The sequence below is a fragment of the Oncorhynchus clarkii genome, chromosome 2 (assembly GCF_045791955.1).
Source record: "Oncorhynchus clarkii lewisi isolate Uvic-CL-2024 chromosome 2, UVic_Ocla_1.0, whole genome shotgun sequence".
Taxonomy (NCBI): Eukaryota; Metazoa; Chordata; class Actinopteri; order Salmoniformes; family Salmonidae; genus Oncorhynchus; species Oncorhynchus clarkii.
In genome coordinates, this window is record NC_092148.1 from 65,438,992 (window position 1) to 65,458,296 (window position 19,305).

A 19,305-nucleotide genomic window follows, 5' to 3' on the forward strand; every position below is an offset into this window, starting at 1 on the left:
ACCCTGAGACAGTCAGTCCACTTTTACAGAGTATCCCTACGGCCTTCCCTCTCCACAAGTTTCATTTGTGATGAACAGAGTGAGAGCATAACCTTCAGAGCTCGACACTCCCACATATACACACACAGATGGAGACATGCGCACGCACGCACACACACACACACACACACACACACACACTACAGTTTGTAGATGCATTTATGTTTTTGTATACATTTGTCATATCTACAGTCTTCAACTGAACAGTTCACTAGGAAACCATCATTTTTCAACATAAATATTGTGTGGCTTCAGGTAAGAGGCAGAGAATCTCTGAGATTGCCTACTGTTGGCATTTACATAGCATTCATAGCACCATGCTGTGTCACAAACCATTCCTTTATCTCTGTATTTCTCTGATAGCATCTCTCTTTCAGAAATGCACAGCACTTGTAGTTAACCCAGCCTCTAAAGGTTTCAAACAAACCACATCCTTGTATTTTTTTAAGTTGCAAGCCTTGCAGAGAACAAAGAGGAGCTTCAGCAAACTGTCTGGCTAGGATATTAGAGCATGATTTCAGACAGTCATATGACTACATATCATTTCAATATCCTCTCTGCCGTTATTAAAATATTCTCTCCAGTTCTGCACACAGATAGGAAATAATGAAGAATTGCAATAATAAAGAAAAGTTGACTTGGGAAAATGTCAAAGTACGAGGTCATGTTGCTGTTGGAGGTCAATGTGTGATGAGAATATTACAGTACATACAGTAGTAATACAAAAGCACAATCATTTAATCTCTTTTCATCCTAAGTATAAGGTATACTGATGTGTCTGATTTGAAAATAGGTGGTTTTATAAAAGCAGGCCAGTAGCTAATATGTTATGTTGTTGTATTCCATAGTTTTGCAATAATGTGGGCTAATGTCCATATTTCAATCATTTTGATATTAATTTCAAACAACAAGTGGAATTCATGCTATCATATGGTTTGTACTCACAGGTATGTGTCTTCTTTGTTACTGAAATACCTGAAAAATAAAGGGAAACAGACTTGTTAGAGCCACATTAAATCTGAAAATTGAGGACAGTCATACAATATCCCTGTGCCTATATAACAGGGGTCAGTGTGCTGCTAAAAGCTCAGCTTCATCCACTGCCCAATACTGGGCTCGAACCAGTGATCCTCTGCTTCGCCACACATGTGACCGCCCTTCTTAACGTTCTAATGGTTAAAGCCACCCAAAAGGTACCTCTTGGATGGCTCCATTCGCAACATTTCAAGCTAGCTGTGGAGTGAGCTTATGTTACGTTCTTAACTCCGTTACACCTAATAACACCTAACGCCACATGGCTGTGTTGCTATGTGACTGTGCTGCTGTGGCCATGTGGTTCTCCTGTCTCTTGGCTAGGTCACAGAGATTATAGAGGTCCCATGCAGGCTCAGGGCAGTGGTGTGACTGGCCCACCTACAGCCCTCATACTGAAAAACCCATAGCAACAACCCTGGCAAGGTTGCTCAAACCCCACGAACAGCATCCAGATCATGATTTATTTTGTATTTTTTTCTAGAATATAAATCTGCACAAACACTGTAATGCCCCCATGTGTGACCTCACAGGGCCTATAGTCTTTACATGAGTAAGTCTGTTCCCCAGAGCGGAAGACAGGACGGCGGCGCTGTGACTTCACTCTGAGTCAGACCTGTGTTTCTGAGGGTGAGGCAGAGAGGGAGCGGTACTGGCAGTCCTCAGCCTTCCCCCCTTCGGGTGTCAACTCATCGGATGAGCCTCCCTGGCTCCAGCTTTGTCTCCGGCTGCAGCCCCTCTCGTCTGCAGCGTGGGCCTAATGCCCTGAGAGTCCGACGAGGGCCAGCGCACAGCCAACCATGGGCCCCAGCGGGCTCCGATGCTCATGCTTTGCAGGGCGAAAGAACACTAATAGATCCCACTTGTCATGCGGAAGCAATGGCTAATTTTTCTACAGCTTGCATCTGAAACTCAGGGGATGGCGGGCTGACATGATTCAATAATTCTCCGGCAACTGGCCGGAGATAACAATGTTTCAGACATGTTTGAGGGGAAACGAGTCAAAGAGCAACGAGGGGGAAAACAAATACTGTAAGCTTGTCAACTCTCTGTACACAGACACACATTGGATATCAGGTCCATTGAGCAGAAAGAGAGAGGGGAAACAGCAACCTAAAGGCCATGTCTCTGTGATCAGGCTACAGCATTGTTCCAGTGCTCACGGCCAAAGTAATTGTCCAACTGAGTCATTACACAAGAATAAAAAACAATTGGTAATCCTCCTTTAATTCCAGGTCTCAATCAACTAAGGGTATTCAGTGTTAGCCTCATAGGCCATGAGGGAGTGGTGGCGTCAAGGTGTTGTAAGAGCAGCCAGACTCAGACCTCTAAAACCATGTAAGGAACCTCTCTGGTTTCATGTTGGGGATATACAGTATCAGGGGCTTTTTCCTGGCTTCTCTTCAGATCTTACAAACTCTATTATAGACACATAAAATAGACATTTTGAGACTTTGTAAATCGGGCTCTGGTTATTGTTATACATACGATACTAAAGCATGAGTTGTACTCCAGCTATTTCAATGAAAATGCACAACACAATTTCACACTTCGAATGTAAGGAAATTGGTGGAAAAAGCATGGCTGAGTCACATTCTTTCCATTAGATCACAATATTAAATCAGGTCGCTGTTCCATAAAAGTCTGAAATGTATCTCAACATTTTGCTTCCCCCAGAAAAAGCAATAGACCAGATACAACTAAAGAATGATCATTGTGAACCCTTAGATAAGGGGATTGTCACTCTCCAGAGCATTGCTTGTAATAGTGGAAGTGGCCAAACTAAGAAGTACAGTAAGAGCAGATTTTGTTCTCTTTCAGTTCCTAATTCTCTGAATATGGCTGAGGTCCAGCAACTAGTAGTGGTCTGTGTGACTTAATCCCTGCTCTCCCTGTTTGTCCTTACACTGCACAAGTGGTTCTCAAACTGGGGGCTCGCGATAAGATTTTGGGGGGTCGCGAGTTTGAAACTGAATGACGAAAATACATATTTTAATAGGCTACATATACAATTTGTATTTTATATGTATACCTTTGTCTAATCTAGACCTACGTTATTGCACAAAATGATTCTCTCAATAAACATCTCATCTGTGCTTCAGAGCCAAAAAGTTGTGTGTCTTGACTGTACATCAGCATTGGTGTGCAAAGGCAGGTGAGCCCATATCCAGATGAGTGACCGAAAAGCACTGGTTTCATTTTATCCAGTTCTGCCTACCAATAACAGTATGTTTATATTATCCAAATTAAATACAGTTTAGCAATCTGCTACAGACGCATCTTTGCCAGAACCTGGCAATTGTCTTGATCATTTTCACATTTCAGATATGCCTAGTCTGGGTCGCTACTGGATATATGTCTGAAGATGGCTGTAACATCGAAATACCTTCAGTACTTACGGGATGAAGATGTAACATATTCTGATTAATTTGTTACGATATTTGTGAGGTAGAAAAAGGCTACAGATAGACCATGCTTTCCAACCTCTGCTGCATACAGGTAGGCTATATGATCCTGCTTGATCTGGACTTTAGAGAAATGACATATCCGTAGTTGATATTGGTTGCTAACATAAATGACTTTCAGCTCAAAATGCAGGTGTAAAACAGAGGTAATTTCTATATATTGCATTCAGAAAATGCATCACCGTTTATGGCTGTATTGACAGGCTACATTTGCGTAACATTTGTGCATTTGCGAGCACGGGAGTTGGGAGCTTTGACACTCCTTTTTAGGGGTCGCGGGTCAAAAAGTTTAAAACAATTGCACTAAAACATACCACACTACACTACATTATACTACCCTACATTATACAGTACTACCCTACATTACACTACATCATACATTACACACCTACATTACACTATCCTATACTACACTACATTACATTATACTACCCTACGCTACTACACATTATAAACTGGGTGGGTCGAACCCTGAATGCTGATTGGCTGACAGCAGTGGTATATCAGAATGCATATCACGGGTATGACCAAACATGTATTTAACTGCTCTAATTATGTTGGCAACCAGTTTATAATAGCAATACGGCACCTCAGGGGTTTGTGGTATATAGGCAATATCCAGGCACTCCGCTTTAAGTCGTGCATAAGAACAGCCCTTAGCCGTGGTATATTGGCCATAAACCACGCCCCCTCATGTCTTATTGCTTAATTATACTACACTATATTATACTACATTAGGCTACATTACATTATACTAAACTACATTATACAATACTACATAATACTAGACTACAATATGCTACATTATAAAACATTACACTATATTACTCTACATTACACTACCCTACAGTCCTCTACACTACATTACACTACATTATATTACACAAAATTATACTACACAACATCATACTACATTACATTAAACTACACTACATTATATTACACTTTGCTACACTACACTAAATGATATGGCACTACATTATATTACTTGTACACTACATTATACTACACTACATTACACTACACTATACTACACCACACTATACTACACCACATTATACTACACAACATTACACAACACTACATTATACTACACAACAATATACTACACTACATTATACTACACTACATTAAATTACACTGCACTACATTATAATACAGAACATTATACTACACTACATTAATTTACAATACACTACATTATACTACACTACACTGCATTATACTACACTACATTACACTACATTATATTACCCTACACTACACTACATTATACTACATCACATTATATTACATTACACTAAACAACATTACATTATACTACACTACATAATTTAAAAACATGTTTTATTTCACCTTTATTTAACCAGGTAGGCCAGTTGAGAACAAGTTCTCATTTACAACCTCATTTACAACCTGGCCAAGATGAAGCAAAGCAGTGCGACACAAACAACACAGAGTTATACATGGGATAAACAAACGTACAGTCAATAACACAATAGAAAGATCTATATACAGTGTGTGCAAATGTAGTAAGATTAGGGAGGTAAGGCAACAAATAGGCCAAATAAGAAAATAAGAAATAACAATATGGGGATGAGGTAGTTGGGTGGGCTATTTACAGATGGGCTGTGTACAGGTGCAATGATCGGTAAGCTGCTCTGACAGCTGATGTTTAAAGTTAGTGAGGGAGACATAAGACTCAAGCTGCAGTGATTTCTGCAATTGGTTCCAGTCATTGACAGCAGAGAACTGGAAGGAAAGATGACACAAGTAGGAGTTGGCTTTGGGGATGACCAGTGAAATATATCTGCTGGAGCACGTGCTACGGATGGGTGCTGCTATGGTGACCAGTGAACTGAGATAAGGCGGGGCTTTACCTAGCAAAGACTTATAGATGACCTGGAGCCAGTGGGTTTGGAGACGAATATGAAGCGAGGGCCAGCCAACGAGAGCATACAAGTTCTAGTGGTGGGTAGTATTTGGGGCTTTGGTGACAAAACGGATGGCACTGTGATAGACTACATCCAATTTGCTGAGTAGAGTGTTGGAGGCTATTTTGTAAATCGCCGAAGTCAAGGATCAGTAGGATAGTCAGTTTTACAAGGGTGTTTTTGGCAGCATGAGTGAAGGATGCTTTATAGTACACTACACTACACTAGATTACATTATACTACACTACAGTACACTACACAACATTATACTTCCCTACACAACATTATACTACACTACCCTATACTACACGAAAGTAGACTAAACTCCATTATATTATATTACACTGCACTATATTATATTACACTACACTACCATACACTACAATATACTACAATACATTACATGGCAGTACACTACATTATACTACCTACCGTACATTATACTACCCTACACAACATTAATACTACACTAACCTACACTACACTACATTATATTACACTACAATACATTACATTACATTACACTACATTATACTATACTACAATATTACATTACATTACACTACACTACACTACCCAACATTATACCTCACTACCTTACACTAAACTACCGTACACTTAATTTTACTACACTACATTACACTAGCCTACACTACACTACCCTACACTACACTACCCTACAATGCACTGCACTACTTTGCACTGCACTACACTACACTGTATGTCAGCCCCATCTGAATCCTGCCGGTTCAGTCCTATCAGCTATCAGTCTTCCATCCTCCTCAAATCACAAACAGCCATTATGTCAATGTCACTAAGAGATATGAAAATCGTTACACCAAAGATTTACTTGGACATAGAGGAGGAAATCATTACTGTCAAAACAGTTACAGGCTCACTTAGAAAAATGGCCTGTTGTTAGGCAGGGGAGGGGAGAGGAGGAAGGGGTGGAAAGCTTGCCCACTTCCTCTATGAGTCATTCAGAGCACTCTGATTGGAGGTGGCACGGGGGAAGGGGCCACAGAGCCAATGAGTGAATCAGGCTGTGGGAGGGGAGGGTGGGGCTAGGCTCTGGGCACTGACATTGGTGATGCCTGCCAGTGTATGTCTACTCTACTGGATGGCAGGTTCAGAGGTTACTTTGTAGGTGAGTCTCTCCTTGGCAGACAGACAATCTAACACCACAAGCTTGCCGTTAAAAGACCAAAGTAGGGTGTATACAAATCAATGGCCATTACATTGATGTTCCCTTTAGCCAATACATTTTATTAGCGTTTCATTTTGTTAAATGAAACTTCCCTCATTTGACTACTGAATTTTCTAGTAGAGATTACCATTTGTCACAATGGAAGGAGGGGACAGCTGTCACCTGGAAGTCTTTGATCATTCTGATTCCACCTCAGAGTGGTAAACATTCATAGCACACATTCTGCACCTCAAAATGTTCTCTCCAGTCTCTTCTCATGAGAATCGTCCCCTCATCAAATCTGAAAGGAGACTGTGTGCAGACGGCTGGAGGTTAACCTCCACCACATCTATCTGCAGGGGGGCACACATCCTGTAAACATGCCACTGAAACAGGAGTGAAGCGGGCAGGAGAGCGGGCTGGGGCCAGGCATCGGAGTGGTGCTTCTCCAGCACTGCAGCTCAAAGTGACAGCACTGTAATGAAGTCTGAGGCACGCGACAGGCCGTACGTCATAATTTCAGGTTCCTTAAAGCTTGACAGGGAATGATTATCATGGATGGTTATTGTCACCCTCCCTCCCTGGGAGACGCCGGTGCGCTCAGGGGTTGTTGCACCGTGACATTCAAAGTTACAGTCTCCTTCATATAATGGAGCTGTCCTCTCAGCACGCTAATGGGAGCGATTCATTTAACCTGTGCCAGAAACACACAGACGAGGAAGTTCCTAATGCGAGGCCCCTCCCGTGGGGACGTCACACTCTCCCCCTGGCTGCTCCCTGCCTTCCTGCTGCTTGATTCATTGACTGGAGCTCCTCACTTATCATCATTCACTGCTCAGTCTGGGGAGACATGGAGACACTCTTCCTCCAGTCCGCTTCCCGCTCCGCTCTGCTCAGCACGCCTACGCTCCACGCCCAACACGCACAAGGACACGGCCAGCACGGATCAGACCAGGCCAAACCAGCACAGCAGTCCCAGATACAGGAGGCCCCACACACTGGTGTCAGGTAGGGAGTAGCTGTATTCTCCTGGAATCATGGGCTATTGGACACAGGTACTCAAAGCCCATCAGAGTCCATTACTAGGACCCTCTTATCTAATACACATCGAAACTGTAGATACCATTCACTTTCAAAGTAGTTTACTTCCATACAGAGAAAAGAGTACAATATACTGATTTGAGTTCCCAATACAATGAATAATTACATACCATACACAATACGCTGTAAGAGCTCAATTAGAGAGATCAGTGCAGTGTTCTAACTTTGGCAGTCTTTAGGAAGGCTAAGTTTCATACACAAAGTAATTCCAATAAGCGTCCCTTTTGCAGTGACACACTTAGCCTTATTATACTGGTATAAACTATAAATGCAAAAATGTAATGATTAAAAAAGCATAATGATTCTAATCAGCTGCCCCCTAATATACTAAAACACTTAATCCATGGAGAGGCCAACTATCTGGGGAGGCGTAAGAGAAAAATGACTTCTCTGTCTCTAGGCGCTGTTATTTCTGGTCATTTCTAATTGGTTTTAACTAAAAGCAACCACTCAGAGAACTCAACAGGTTACTCCAATGCATCGCTATGGAATTATCTGCAAATAGAAGATTTACATCCAAATTAGTTTTAGAGGACACCACAATTGTCTTTCAAGAGAAGAGAGGAAAAAGAGGGAGAAAAAAACAAGCCTATATTTCTCCATATATTTCTCTTTAATATATTTCTCTAAGCCTGGATATCTGAAATTATCAGTGACCCACTGATCACCAGATAGAGCCCTTGCAGACTCTTCCCTCTCTACAGTATTTTTGCCAGACTCCTGTACGGTTCTCCCCCAGGGTAGTTCTGCTTTATTGGTCCTGTGAGTCTCCAGGTGAACCCTCAGTGCTGTGTGTTTGGAGCTGTGTGGTGGCTCGTGAATTATACATAGTGGCAGAGGAATAGACGTGGCCCAGGAGGGCCACGGGAACAGCAGGCATGGCTGGGAGGCAGATTGAACACTCTGACAGAATTTTAATTGTACCGCAGGGAGTGGAGCGATAAGCGCTATTGTTATTGGTGAGAAGCCGCAGCCCAGGTTCCCTCAGCTGAGTGCTTAAACAAATGGTGAGCGTCGCCAAACAGTCCCGTAACGCTGCCGCAACGTTCCCGGATTTAACGAGGGATCGCGTGGCAATTTTGTTGGAGGCCATCGTGTGGAGGAAGGTTCAGAACATCAACGCAATATTAATATTTACAATGATAGTAAATAAGTTGTGAATCTTTAAGACCGTAGCTGACTGCCAGGTAATGTTTCCTAACACTCTCAGTGGAACAATAAAGGTGAGCAGTTTCAAGAAAAGGATCAAATCAAATCAAATGTTATTCGGTCGCATACACATATCTAGTAGATGTTATTGCGGGTGTAGCGAAATGTTTTTAAAAATGAACAACTTCCTTTTCATTAAAAAAAAAGTCTGGCATTTTGTTCAATGTTTCTGTGTGATGCTCTGTTGAGTGGTGCAGGGGAAAAGCCAAACGACAGTGTTTCTCCTGCTTTGAAATGCTTTTCTTTGATCCTGCCTGTAATGTAACTCCCCTCTGAGAGCTGGTCCCTGGAGGCCAGCGGATACAGGAAGCCCCTCAGCGCTGGTCAAAGTGAGGCCAGGGGCACAACACAGGCAGGCTTCTCTGTGTTTGGACTATCTGAGCAGGCAGTTCCCAGCTCTCAGTAATCTCCCTGGGATCCAGCCTGAACCACATATGAAACCCAATACCATCTCAGCCTGAACCATAAATATAGCCCTTCCAGACCACCCTGATGCACTGTACTGTACACCAGCCTGCACTGACCACTACTGGGTGCGTTAATAGGCTCACACAAAACAACACAGTTGGACTCCATGGATTCTGGAGTACATACTTCCTCGAAAGGATAAAAATAATGTCTATGACAAACAAACATTACAGTAGTAAATGTATGCTTTTATTTATTGAATGATATGGCGTATCTCAAGTGCTCGCCAAGGGTCACCCACAAAAGCCAGAGCAGAACTAAACTAACGTAGCAGATATTGAAACTACATACTGGTCTTGATGAGAAGAAAATAAATATTGGAGAGGTTCTCTTCTGCACTGCTCAACCAATCCAGTAAATGTGGAGGAGGAGTTACGATGGAGTGTTGCCGCAACATCCGGTGGATCGTGAATTATACATGACTCGGGAGAGTCAGAACAGAGCAGAACTGGACATGAGAGAGGAAACAGAATGTCCGTCAGTCTGAGGGTTAGAGGCTGTGACCTCTGACCTAGGTTCAGAAAATGAATTCCTGCTAGAATGTACTTTCTTTCTGTGAAACACACACAGTACAATCACTTATTCAGCCTTTTAACAGGAATACCTAGAATAGGAAGACCTTGAGATCATCGAGAGAATGGAACTGAACGGTGGCCAGACAAGTTAAGCGAGCAAAGGGCTCATACACTTCTCGCTATAGCCAATCTCCTCCCATTCTAACCGGAAAGGAAAGTCAACATGCTTACACATTCCTGCATCACCTCAGAAAGGTTACGGAAGGAAGTTCTCCCAGGTTCAAGCTGAGACCCAGAAAACCCAACCGTTCCCTGAGGATAAGACCTTATTAATTCAGAAGTTCAGAATTAACTGAATCCTACACATGTAGCAATGTAATACATATATTTTATTCATACTGGAGTTAATCATATCGCAGTCATTAAATGTCAAACTTGCAATACTAGATAATTTTTTGCAATGTGCTCCCTTGGGCTAACCTATTCAGTAGGCCTAGAAAAATAACTAACAAAGGAGATAAAGCTCTCCGATCACCCTTTTCAAAGCTTTGGGTTCTTCGCTGTGTGGTCTGCTGTTGTTGTGCATGTGCAGCACTAAGGATGTCTCGCCACACAGACATCTCTACAGGAAACCACAAAAGCAGTTCACATGCTATTAGACTGTGTTTCCCAGAGGTTTATATCACTATCACAGATATCATGCTGCTAGACTGCGTTTCCCAGAGGTCTATATCACTATCACAGATATCATGCTGCTAGTGAGGTGCTCATCAGACTGACCTGTCACAATCCTGATAAGAATCTAGTCTCTGGACTTCTCACCTGTCATGTCCAACATGTTTTATCTTCAATTCTACCCCTGCAAAACTCTTTCCATCCAATTTTTACAAGTCAAGATAGGCCTACAGGACTATATTTATAACATGTTGTACACAAAGGAACTGATGTGTGCACTGATAGTCTGTCCCATGACAAGTAGTTAACAGAGCTGTCCAGCAGGTACCTATTTCAAAATGACACATTAAGGAGGCAAAGAAAACCACAGAAGATTTTTCCAAACGACATACATGTCATACCATCACTCTTATCTACATTCGTGGACAAAAGTTTTGAGAATGACACAAATATTCATTTTCACAAAGTCTGCTGCCTCAGTTTGTATGATGGCAATTTACATATACTCCAGAATGTTATGAAGGTTGATCAGATGAATTACAATTAATTGCAAAGTCCCTCTTTGCCATGCAAATTAACTGAATCCCCAAAAACATTTCCATTGCATTGAGTTTGAATAACAGACTAGAAGCTTAAAAATGAGGGTGGCGCTTGGAATCACTGTTCTTCCTCTGTCAACCATGGTTACCTCCAAGGAAACACGTGCCGTCATCATTGCTTAGCTCAACAAGGGCTTCACAGGCTAGGATATTGCTGCCAGTAAGATTGCACCTAAATCAACCATTTATCAGATCATCAAGACCTTCAAGAAGAGCAGTTCAATTGTTGTGAAGAAGGCTTCAGGGCACCCAAGAAAGTCCAGCAAGCGCCAGGACCATCTCCTAAAGTTGATTCAGCTGCGGGATCGGGGCACCACTAGTACAGAGCTTGCTCAGGAATGGCAGCAGGCAGGTGTGAGTGCATCTGCACGCACAGTGAGGCGAATACTTTTGGAGGATGGCCTGGTGTCAAGAAGGGCAGCAAAGAAGCTACTTCTCTTCAGGAAAAACATCAGGGACAGACTGATATTCTGCAAAAGGTACAAGGATTAGACTGCTGAGGACTGGGGTAAAGTCATTTTCTCTGATGAATACCCTTTCCGATTGTTGGGGGCATCCCTAAAAAGCTTGTCCGGAGAAGACAAGGTGAGCGCATCCATCAGTCCTGTGTCATGTCAACAGTAAAGCATCCTGAGACCATTCATGTGTGGGGTTGCTTCTCAGCCAAGGAGTGGGCTCACTCACAATTTTGCCTAAGAACACAACACATACTCCGAGAGCAACTTCTCCCAACCATCCAGGAAAAGTTTGGTGACGAACAATGCCTTTTCCAGCATGATGGAGCAACTTGCCATAAGGCAAAAGTGATAACTAAGTGGCTCGGGGAACAAAACATCGATATTTTGGGTCCATGGCCAGGAAACTCCCCAGACCTTAATCCCATTTAGAACTTGTGGTCAACCCTCAAGAGGCAGGTGGACAAACAAAACCCCACAAATTCTGACAAACTCCAAGCTTTGATTATGCAAGAATGGGGTGCCATCAGTCAGGATGTGGCCCAGAAGTTAATTGACAGCATGCCAGGGCGGATGGCAGAGGTCTTAAAAAAGAAGTCTCAACACTGCAAATATTGACTCTTTGCATCAACTTCATGTAACTGTCAATAAAAGCCTTTGACACGTATGAAATGCTTGTAATTATACTTCAGTATTCCATAGTAACATCTGACAAAAATATCTCAAGACACTGAAGCAGCAAACTTTGTGAGAATTAATATTTGCGTCATTATCAAAACTTTTGGCCACGACTGTAGTATTGGGTAGGTCATGTGGAGGAACTCTGGTCCATAAGTATAAATGCTGAGCAAATAGGCACGTGTCTACTGAGTCCATTGAGAAGCTTCTTGTTACTTATGTGTCCTCCCAGGTCTCAGAAGAGTGGACGGAAGTGTGTGCTGATAAGGACTTGTGTGTAATTGTTCAGAAGGGAGAGAGCTGGCCAATAATGCAAACTGGCCTTCTGAAGCCTCCCATGTAATAACACATCATGGGAGATGAATTACATGGCCGTCAATACTCTAATTAATATCCTGCTCTTATTGAACACTCTATGCTGCTGGGAGAGGGGAGAGGCAGCAGCGTGAGAGTTGTCTGAAGGTTTGTGAGCAGCACTGGAGAAGAGAGAGAGAGAAAGACAGAGAGAAAGACGGAGAGACAGGGCGAGAGAGAGAAATAGAGCAAGAGAGAGAGAAAAATAGAGCGAGAGAGAGAGATAGAGAATTAAAACAACAGCAGATGTAAGCTCACTACACTTGCTGCTACAGCAAATCACTGCAGTCATGGCTGGCATTTAGTGCGCCATCTATTTTTCATGTATTTCATAATTAAAACCTGCGCGTTCTGCAAGCTCTCCATGTTCCATCCAGATCAAAGGTAGTCATATTAACAGGGAGTTCATCACAGGAGCCACTCTTCCATTTCCAGGCAACAGAGCCGTGCTTAAAGCACAAATATCCTGTAATTACACACGTGTGATAAGGGGAAAGCTATGGAGCTGGACTATGATTAATACAACACAGATCACAGTTCCCTCTCTGTTTTTCAAAGCTACCACAACATAGGACTTTACACACACGACTACTTTATAAACCATCCACGGGAGATCCAGAGCTGGATGAAAGACTGAATACATATTTCACACTGCTACAGTAGCGGTGGTGTAGATGAATGCTGCTTCAGTGTGCTGCGTCTTTACCATGTAAATCTAATGAGAGGACGGGACTGTAGAAAGTCACACACAGCAGAGACACAGAGCTTCCTTACTGTGAGGAGAGGGGAAGTTAGCCTCTTTCCAATTGTGTAATCAACGGAATGGGCTTTCCGTCTGCATGTGACACTCTTTCCACCACAGAGAATCAGCTGACTAACACAGGAACACAATCCCCTCTCCTGCAAAATGAAGCCTGCTCAGATTGGTGTTAGTCCTATAATAGTTACCATATTATAATACTAACTAGTAGTGATTTCAGTATCACTGTCATAATTTACAAATATTTCATCCTATCCATGCAGATATATCACAGTGCAAACTGCAAAAATATGCCATGAACAACAAACAAACTACGGGTCACTTGACTACGGGTCATATGAGAACAATGCCAGTATAAGGTCCTACATTTCCTTCATTCCTGCAATATCAGTAAAAAGTTTGGACACACCTACTCATTCAATTTATTTTTTACTATTTTCTACATTGTAAAACAACAGTGAAGACATCAAAACAATGGAATCGTGTAGTAACCAAAAAAAGTGTTAAACAAATCATCTGCTTGATGATAGCTTTGCACGCTCTTGGCATTCTCTCAACCATGAGGAATGCTTTTGCGGAGATCATCCGTTCACCTACTCTGCATCTCACAAAGACAGGGTGGTTGGAACCAAAAATCACACATTTGGACTCATCAGACCAAAGTTCAGATTTAGACCGGTCTAATGTCCATCGCTCGTGTTTCTTGGCCCAAGCAAGTCTCTTCTTGTTATTGGTGTCCATTAGTAGTGGTTTCTTTGTAGCAAATCAAATCAAATTGTATTTGTCACATACACATGGTTAGAAGATGTTAATGCGAGTGTAGCAAAATGCTTGTGCTTCTAGTTCCGACAATGCAGCAATAACCAACGAGTAATCTAGCTAACAATTCCAAAACTACTACCTTATACACACAAGTGTAAAGGGATACACTTGCGGTTGTGGGCGGAGCAGTTGCCGTACCAGGCGGTGATACAGCCCGACAGGATGCTCTCGATTGTGCATCTGTAGAAGTTTGTGAGTGCTTTTGGTGACAAGCCGAATTTCTTCAGCCTCCTGAGGTTAAAGAGGCGCTGCTGCGCCTTCTTCACGATGCTGACTGTGTGGGTGGACCAATTCAGTTTGTCTGTGATGTGTACGCCGAGGAACATAAAACTTACTACCCTCTCCACTACTGTTCAATCGATGTAGATAGGGGGGTGTTCCCTCTGCTGTTTCCTGAAGTCCACAATCTTAGTTTTGTTGACGTTGAGTGTGAAGTTATTTTCCTGACACCACACTCCGAGGGCCCTCACCTCCTCCCTGTAGGCCGTCTCGTCGTTGTTGGTAATCAAGCCTACCAATGTTGTGTCGTCCGCAAACTTGATGATTGAGTTGGATGCGTGCGTGGCCACGCAGTCGTGGGTGAACAGGGAGTACAGGAGAGGGCTCAGAACGCACCCTTGTGGGGCCCCAGTGTTGAGGATCAGCGGGGTGGAGATGTTGTTACCTACCCTCACCACCTGGGGGCGGCCCGTCAGGAAGTCCAGTACCCAGTTCCACAGGGCGGGGTCGAGACCCAGGGTCTCGAGCTTGATGACGAGTTTGGAGGGTACTATGGTGTTAAATGCTGAGCTGTAGTCGATGAACAGCATTCTCACATAGGTATTCCTCTTGTCCAGATGGGTTAGGGCAGTGTGCAGTGTGGTTGTGATTGCATCGTCTGTGGACCTATTTGGGCGGTAAGCCCAATTTGCTTACCGCCCAAATAGGTCCACAGACGATGCAATCTCAACCACACTGCACACTGCTCTAACCCAGGGGTGTCAGGTAGGGTGAAGTTGATATGGTCCTTGACTAGTCTCTCAAAGCACTTCATGATGACGGAGGTGAGTGGTAGTCGTTTAGCTCAGTTACCTTAGCTTTCTTGGGAACAGGAACAATGGTGGCCCTCTTGAAGCATGTGGGAACAGCAGACTGGGATAGGGATCGATTCAATATGTCCGTAAACACACCAGCCAGCTGGTCTGCACATGCTCTGAGGGCGCGGCTGGGGATGCCGTCTGGGCCTGCAGCCTTGCGAGGGTTAACACGTTTAAATGTTTTACTCACCTCAGCTGCAGTGAAGGAGAGACCGCATGTTTTGGTTGTGGGCCGTGTCAGTGGCACTGTATTGTCCTCAAAGCGGGCAAAAAAGTTATTTAGTCTGCCTGGGAGCAAGGCATCCTGGTCCGTGACTGGGCTGGTTTTCTTTTTGTAATCAGTGATTGACTGTAGACCCTGCCACATACCTCTTGTGTCTGAGCCGTTGAATTGCGATTCTACTTTGTCTCTATACTGACGCTTAGCTTGTTTGATTGCCTTGCGGAGGGAATAGCTACACTGTTTGTATTCGGTCATGTTTCCGGTCACCTTGCCCTGATTAAAAGCAGTGGTTCGCGCTTTCAGTTTCACGCGAATGTTGCCATCAATCCACGGTTTCTGGTTTGGGAATGTTTTAATCGTTGCTATGGGAACGACATCTTCAACGCACGTTCTAATGAACTCGCTCACCGAATCAGCGTATTCGTCAATGTTGTTGTCTGACGCAATACGAAACATATCCCAGTCCACGTGATGGAAGCAGTCTTGGAGCGTGGAATCAGATTGGTCGGACCAGCGTTGAACAGACCTCAGCGCGGGAGCTTCTTGTTTTATCTTCAAAATGGAGTCGTGGTCAGCTTTTCCGAAAGGAGAGCGGGGAAGGGCCTTATATGCATCGCGGAAGTTAGAATAGCAATGATCCAAGGTTTTACCAGCCCTGGTTGTGCAATCGATATGCTGATACAATTTAGGGAGTCTTGTTTTCAGATTAGCCTTGTTAAAATCCCCAGCTACAATGAATGCAGCCTCAGGATATATGGATTCCAGTTTGCAAAGAGTCAAATAAAGTTCGTTCAGAGCCATCGATATGTCTGCTTGGGGGGGAATATATACGGCTGTGATTACAATCGAAGAGAATTCCCTTGGTAGATAATGCGGTTGACATTTGATTGTGAGGAATTCTAAATCAGGTGAACAGAAGAACTTGAGTTCCTGTATGTTGTTGTGACCACACCACGACTCGTTAACCATAAAGCATACGCCCCCGCCCCTCTTCTTACCAGAAAGATGTTTGTTTCTGTCGGCGCGATGCGTGGAGAAACCAGCTGGCTGCACCGACTCCGATAGCGTCTCTCGAGTGAGCCATGTTTCCGTGAAGCAAAGAACGTTACAGTCCCTGATGTCCCTCTGGAATGCTACCCTTGCTCGGATTTCATCAACCTTGTTGTCAAGAGACTGGACATTGGCGAGTAGTATGCTAGGGAGTGGCGCTCGATGTGCCCGTCTCCAGAGCCTGACCAGAAGACCGCTTCGTTTGCCTCTTTTACGACGTCGTTGTTTTGGGTCGCAGGCTGGGATCCATTCCATCCTCGGTGAAAGGCAGAACACAGGATCCGCTCCGGGAAAGTCATATTCTTGGTCGTACCGATGGCGAGTTGACGCTGCTCTTATATTCAGTAGTTCTTCTCGACTGTATGTAATGAAACCTAAGATGACCTGGGGTACCAATGTAAGAAATAACACGTAAAAAAACAAAAAACTGCATAGTTTCCTAGGAACGCGAAGCGAGGCGGCCATCTCTGTCGGCGCCGGAAGTTAGACCAATTTGACCATGAAGGCCTGATTCAGGCTGTATCACATCCAGCCGTGATTGGGAGTCCCATAGGGCGGCGCACAATTGGCCCAGTGTCGTCTGGCTTTGGCCGGGGTAGGATGTCATTGTAAGTATTAATTTGTTCTTAAAAAACTTGCCTAGTTAAATAAAGGTAACGTTTTTATGTATTTAAAAAATATATATTTATGCAGTGTCCTCTGAACAGATGTGTCTGTTACCAGAACTCTGTGAATACTTTATTTGGGCTGCAATTTCTGAGGCTGGTAACTCTAATGAACTTATCCTCTGCAGCAGAGGTAACTCTGGGTCTTCCTTTCCTGTGGCGGTCCTCATGAGAGCCAGTTTCGTCAAAATTCTTGACATTTTCCATATTGACTGACCTTCATGTTTTAAAGTAATGATGGACTGTTGTTTCTCTTTTTTTATTTGAGCTGTTCTTGCTGTAATATGGACTTGGTCTTTTACTAAATAGGGCTATATTCTGTATATCACCCCTACCTTGTCACAACACAACTGATTGGCTTAAACGCATTAAGGCGGCAAGAAATGACACAAATTATCTTTTGACAAGGCACTCCTGTTAATCGAAATGCATTCCAGGTGACTACCTCATGAAGCAGGTTGAGAGAATGCCAAGAGTGTGCAAAGCTGTCATCAAGACAAAGGGAGGCTACATTGAAGAATCTCAAATATAAAATATATTTATTTAACACATGATTCAACAACGGGAAAGGGAGATACCTAGTCAGCATCACTGAATGCCTTCAACTGAAATGTGTCTTCCGCATTTAACCCAACCCCTCTGAATCAGAGAGGTGCGTAATATGTGTTATTTCATAGTTTTGATGTCTTCACTATTGTTCTACAATTTAGAAAATAGTAAAAATAAAGAAAAACCCTGGAATGAGTAAGTGTGCCCAAACTTTTGACTTGTACTGTACGTCAGTAATTTATGTTTATGCCTTCTAAATGAACCAGCCCCAGTGTGGAGCCCAATTAACAGTAGAACACAGCCAGCTACCTTCCTTTGGGCTGGCCAGGTCAACCACAGTTCACACCATTGTCCCACACTAACAACTGTAGAAGGTAACAGGAAGGAAGGGCTGCTGGTTTATTGAGTAGAATGACAATCCTAATATCCATGCACTGGCTTCCTCTGTAAGCAATGAAAACAGAGTGGCCGGAAGGCCAGTAACATAATATGTCAAAGGCCAGGGACAGTTACAGGACAGGTTACTGAGAGAACAGTAGCCAGATTGAGCATTAGCACCCAATATATGGGATCGTCATCACACTGCCCCCCAGCTATTAAACATCAGATTGGACCAATACACATCAATGATGATGATGCTAGTCAGACAGACTTGACAGCAGGTCAACCTTTTAACCTTCCCAATGGTGTTTCAAACACTTCCTGGATTGCTGGCCCATGACAGCATTCAGTCACACTGGACAATATTTTCTCATTCTTGTAGCAGATACAAGATGAATTGAATGTGCTCGTGCTCAAAGACACACTGACAGAGATGTGCCGCACAAGCATATGCATGAGTGTAAAAAAAAAATATGGACGCATGTGCACAAGCATGGGCTCATGAATGCATGAATACAGACATCACCCATCACATGCAGACAGCCTACATACACAAAGCACTTAAGTGAATGCAGAAAGCATAAGGGGACCGGAGTGAAACCTGGGACATGTCTACATTATAGCAGCTCTGGCCATACCATCTCAGCAATATATAAGAGTAGTAGCCATGGCGATCAGTAATAATTCATGACAAAGTCTATAAGCATTCCATTAGGTGCAAGCAGCTGTCATAAACATCTTAATTAATTTACAAAGCAGGCAACTAGGGAATTATGGAAACGTAGAAATCTGCTTCCTGCTGCCGCTCCATAGCACTGGAACAGATCGGGCTTTTACATTTTTAAACGTGCCTTTCATGTTCTCTAGAGCACGAAAAAGCCTTTGAACAGTCAGCTTGTTAGGAGATGCACCTAGCAGCCCAGTACCTTGGGGTCGTCCCACTATTCTTTTCATACAGTGACAGGAGGTTGTGGGTTCACTGTGCTACTCGGGCTCTACACAAGGGCTCTTTATTCCTCTGTTTCTGTGTCTGCTGTCCACCAGGATCCCTCTTCCCTTTCTTACTGTT

General features: G+C 43.3%; 1 protein-coding gene across 1 annotated transcript in view; it reads right to left on the minus strand.

Moving 5' to 3' along the window:
- Positions 1 to 19,305, minus strand: part of LOC139371985 (RAR-related orphan receptor A, paralog a) — a 288,440-nt gene that overhangs the window by 105,913 nt on the left and 163,222 nt on the right. The window contains exon 3 of the mRNA XM_071111974.1: positions 985 to 1,014. Within this exon, the coding sequence (XP_070968075.1) occupies positions 985 to 1,014 (30 nt within the window). The remainder of the gene's footprint in view (positions 1 to 984; positions 1,015 to 19,305) is intronic.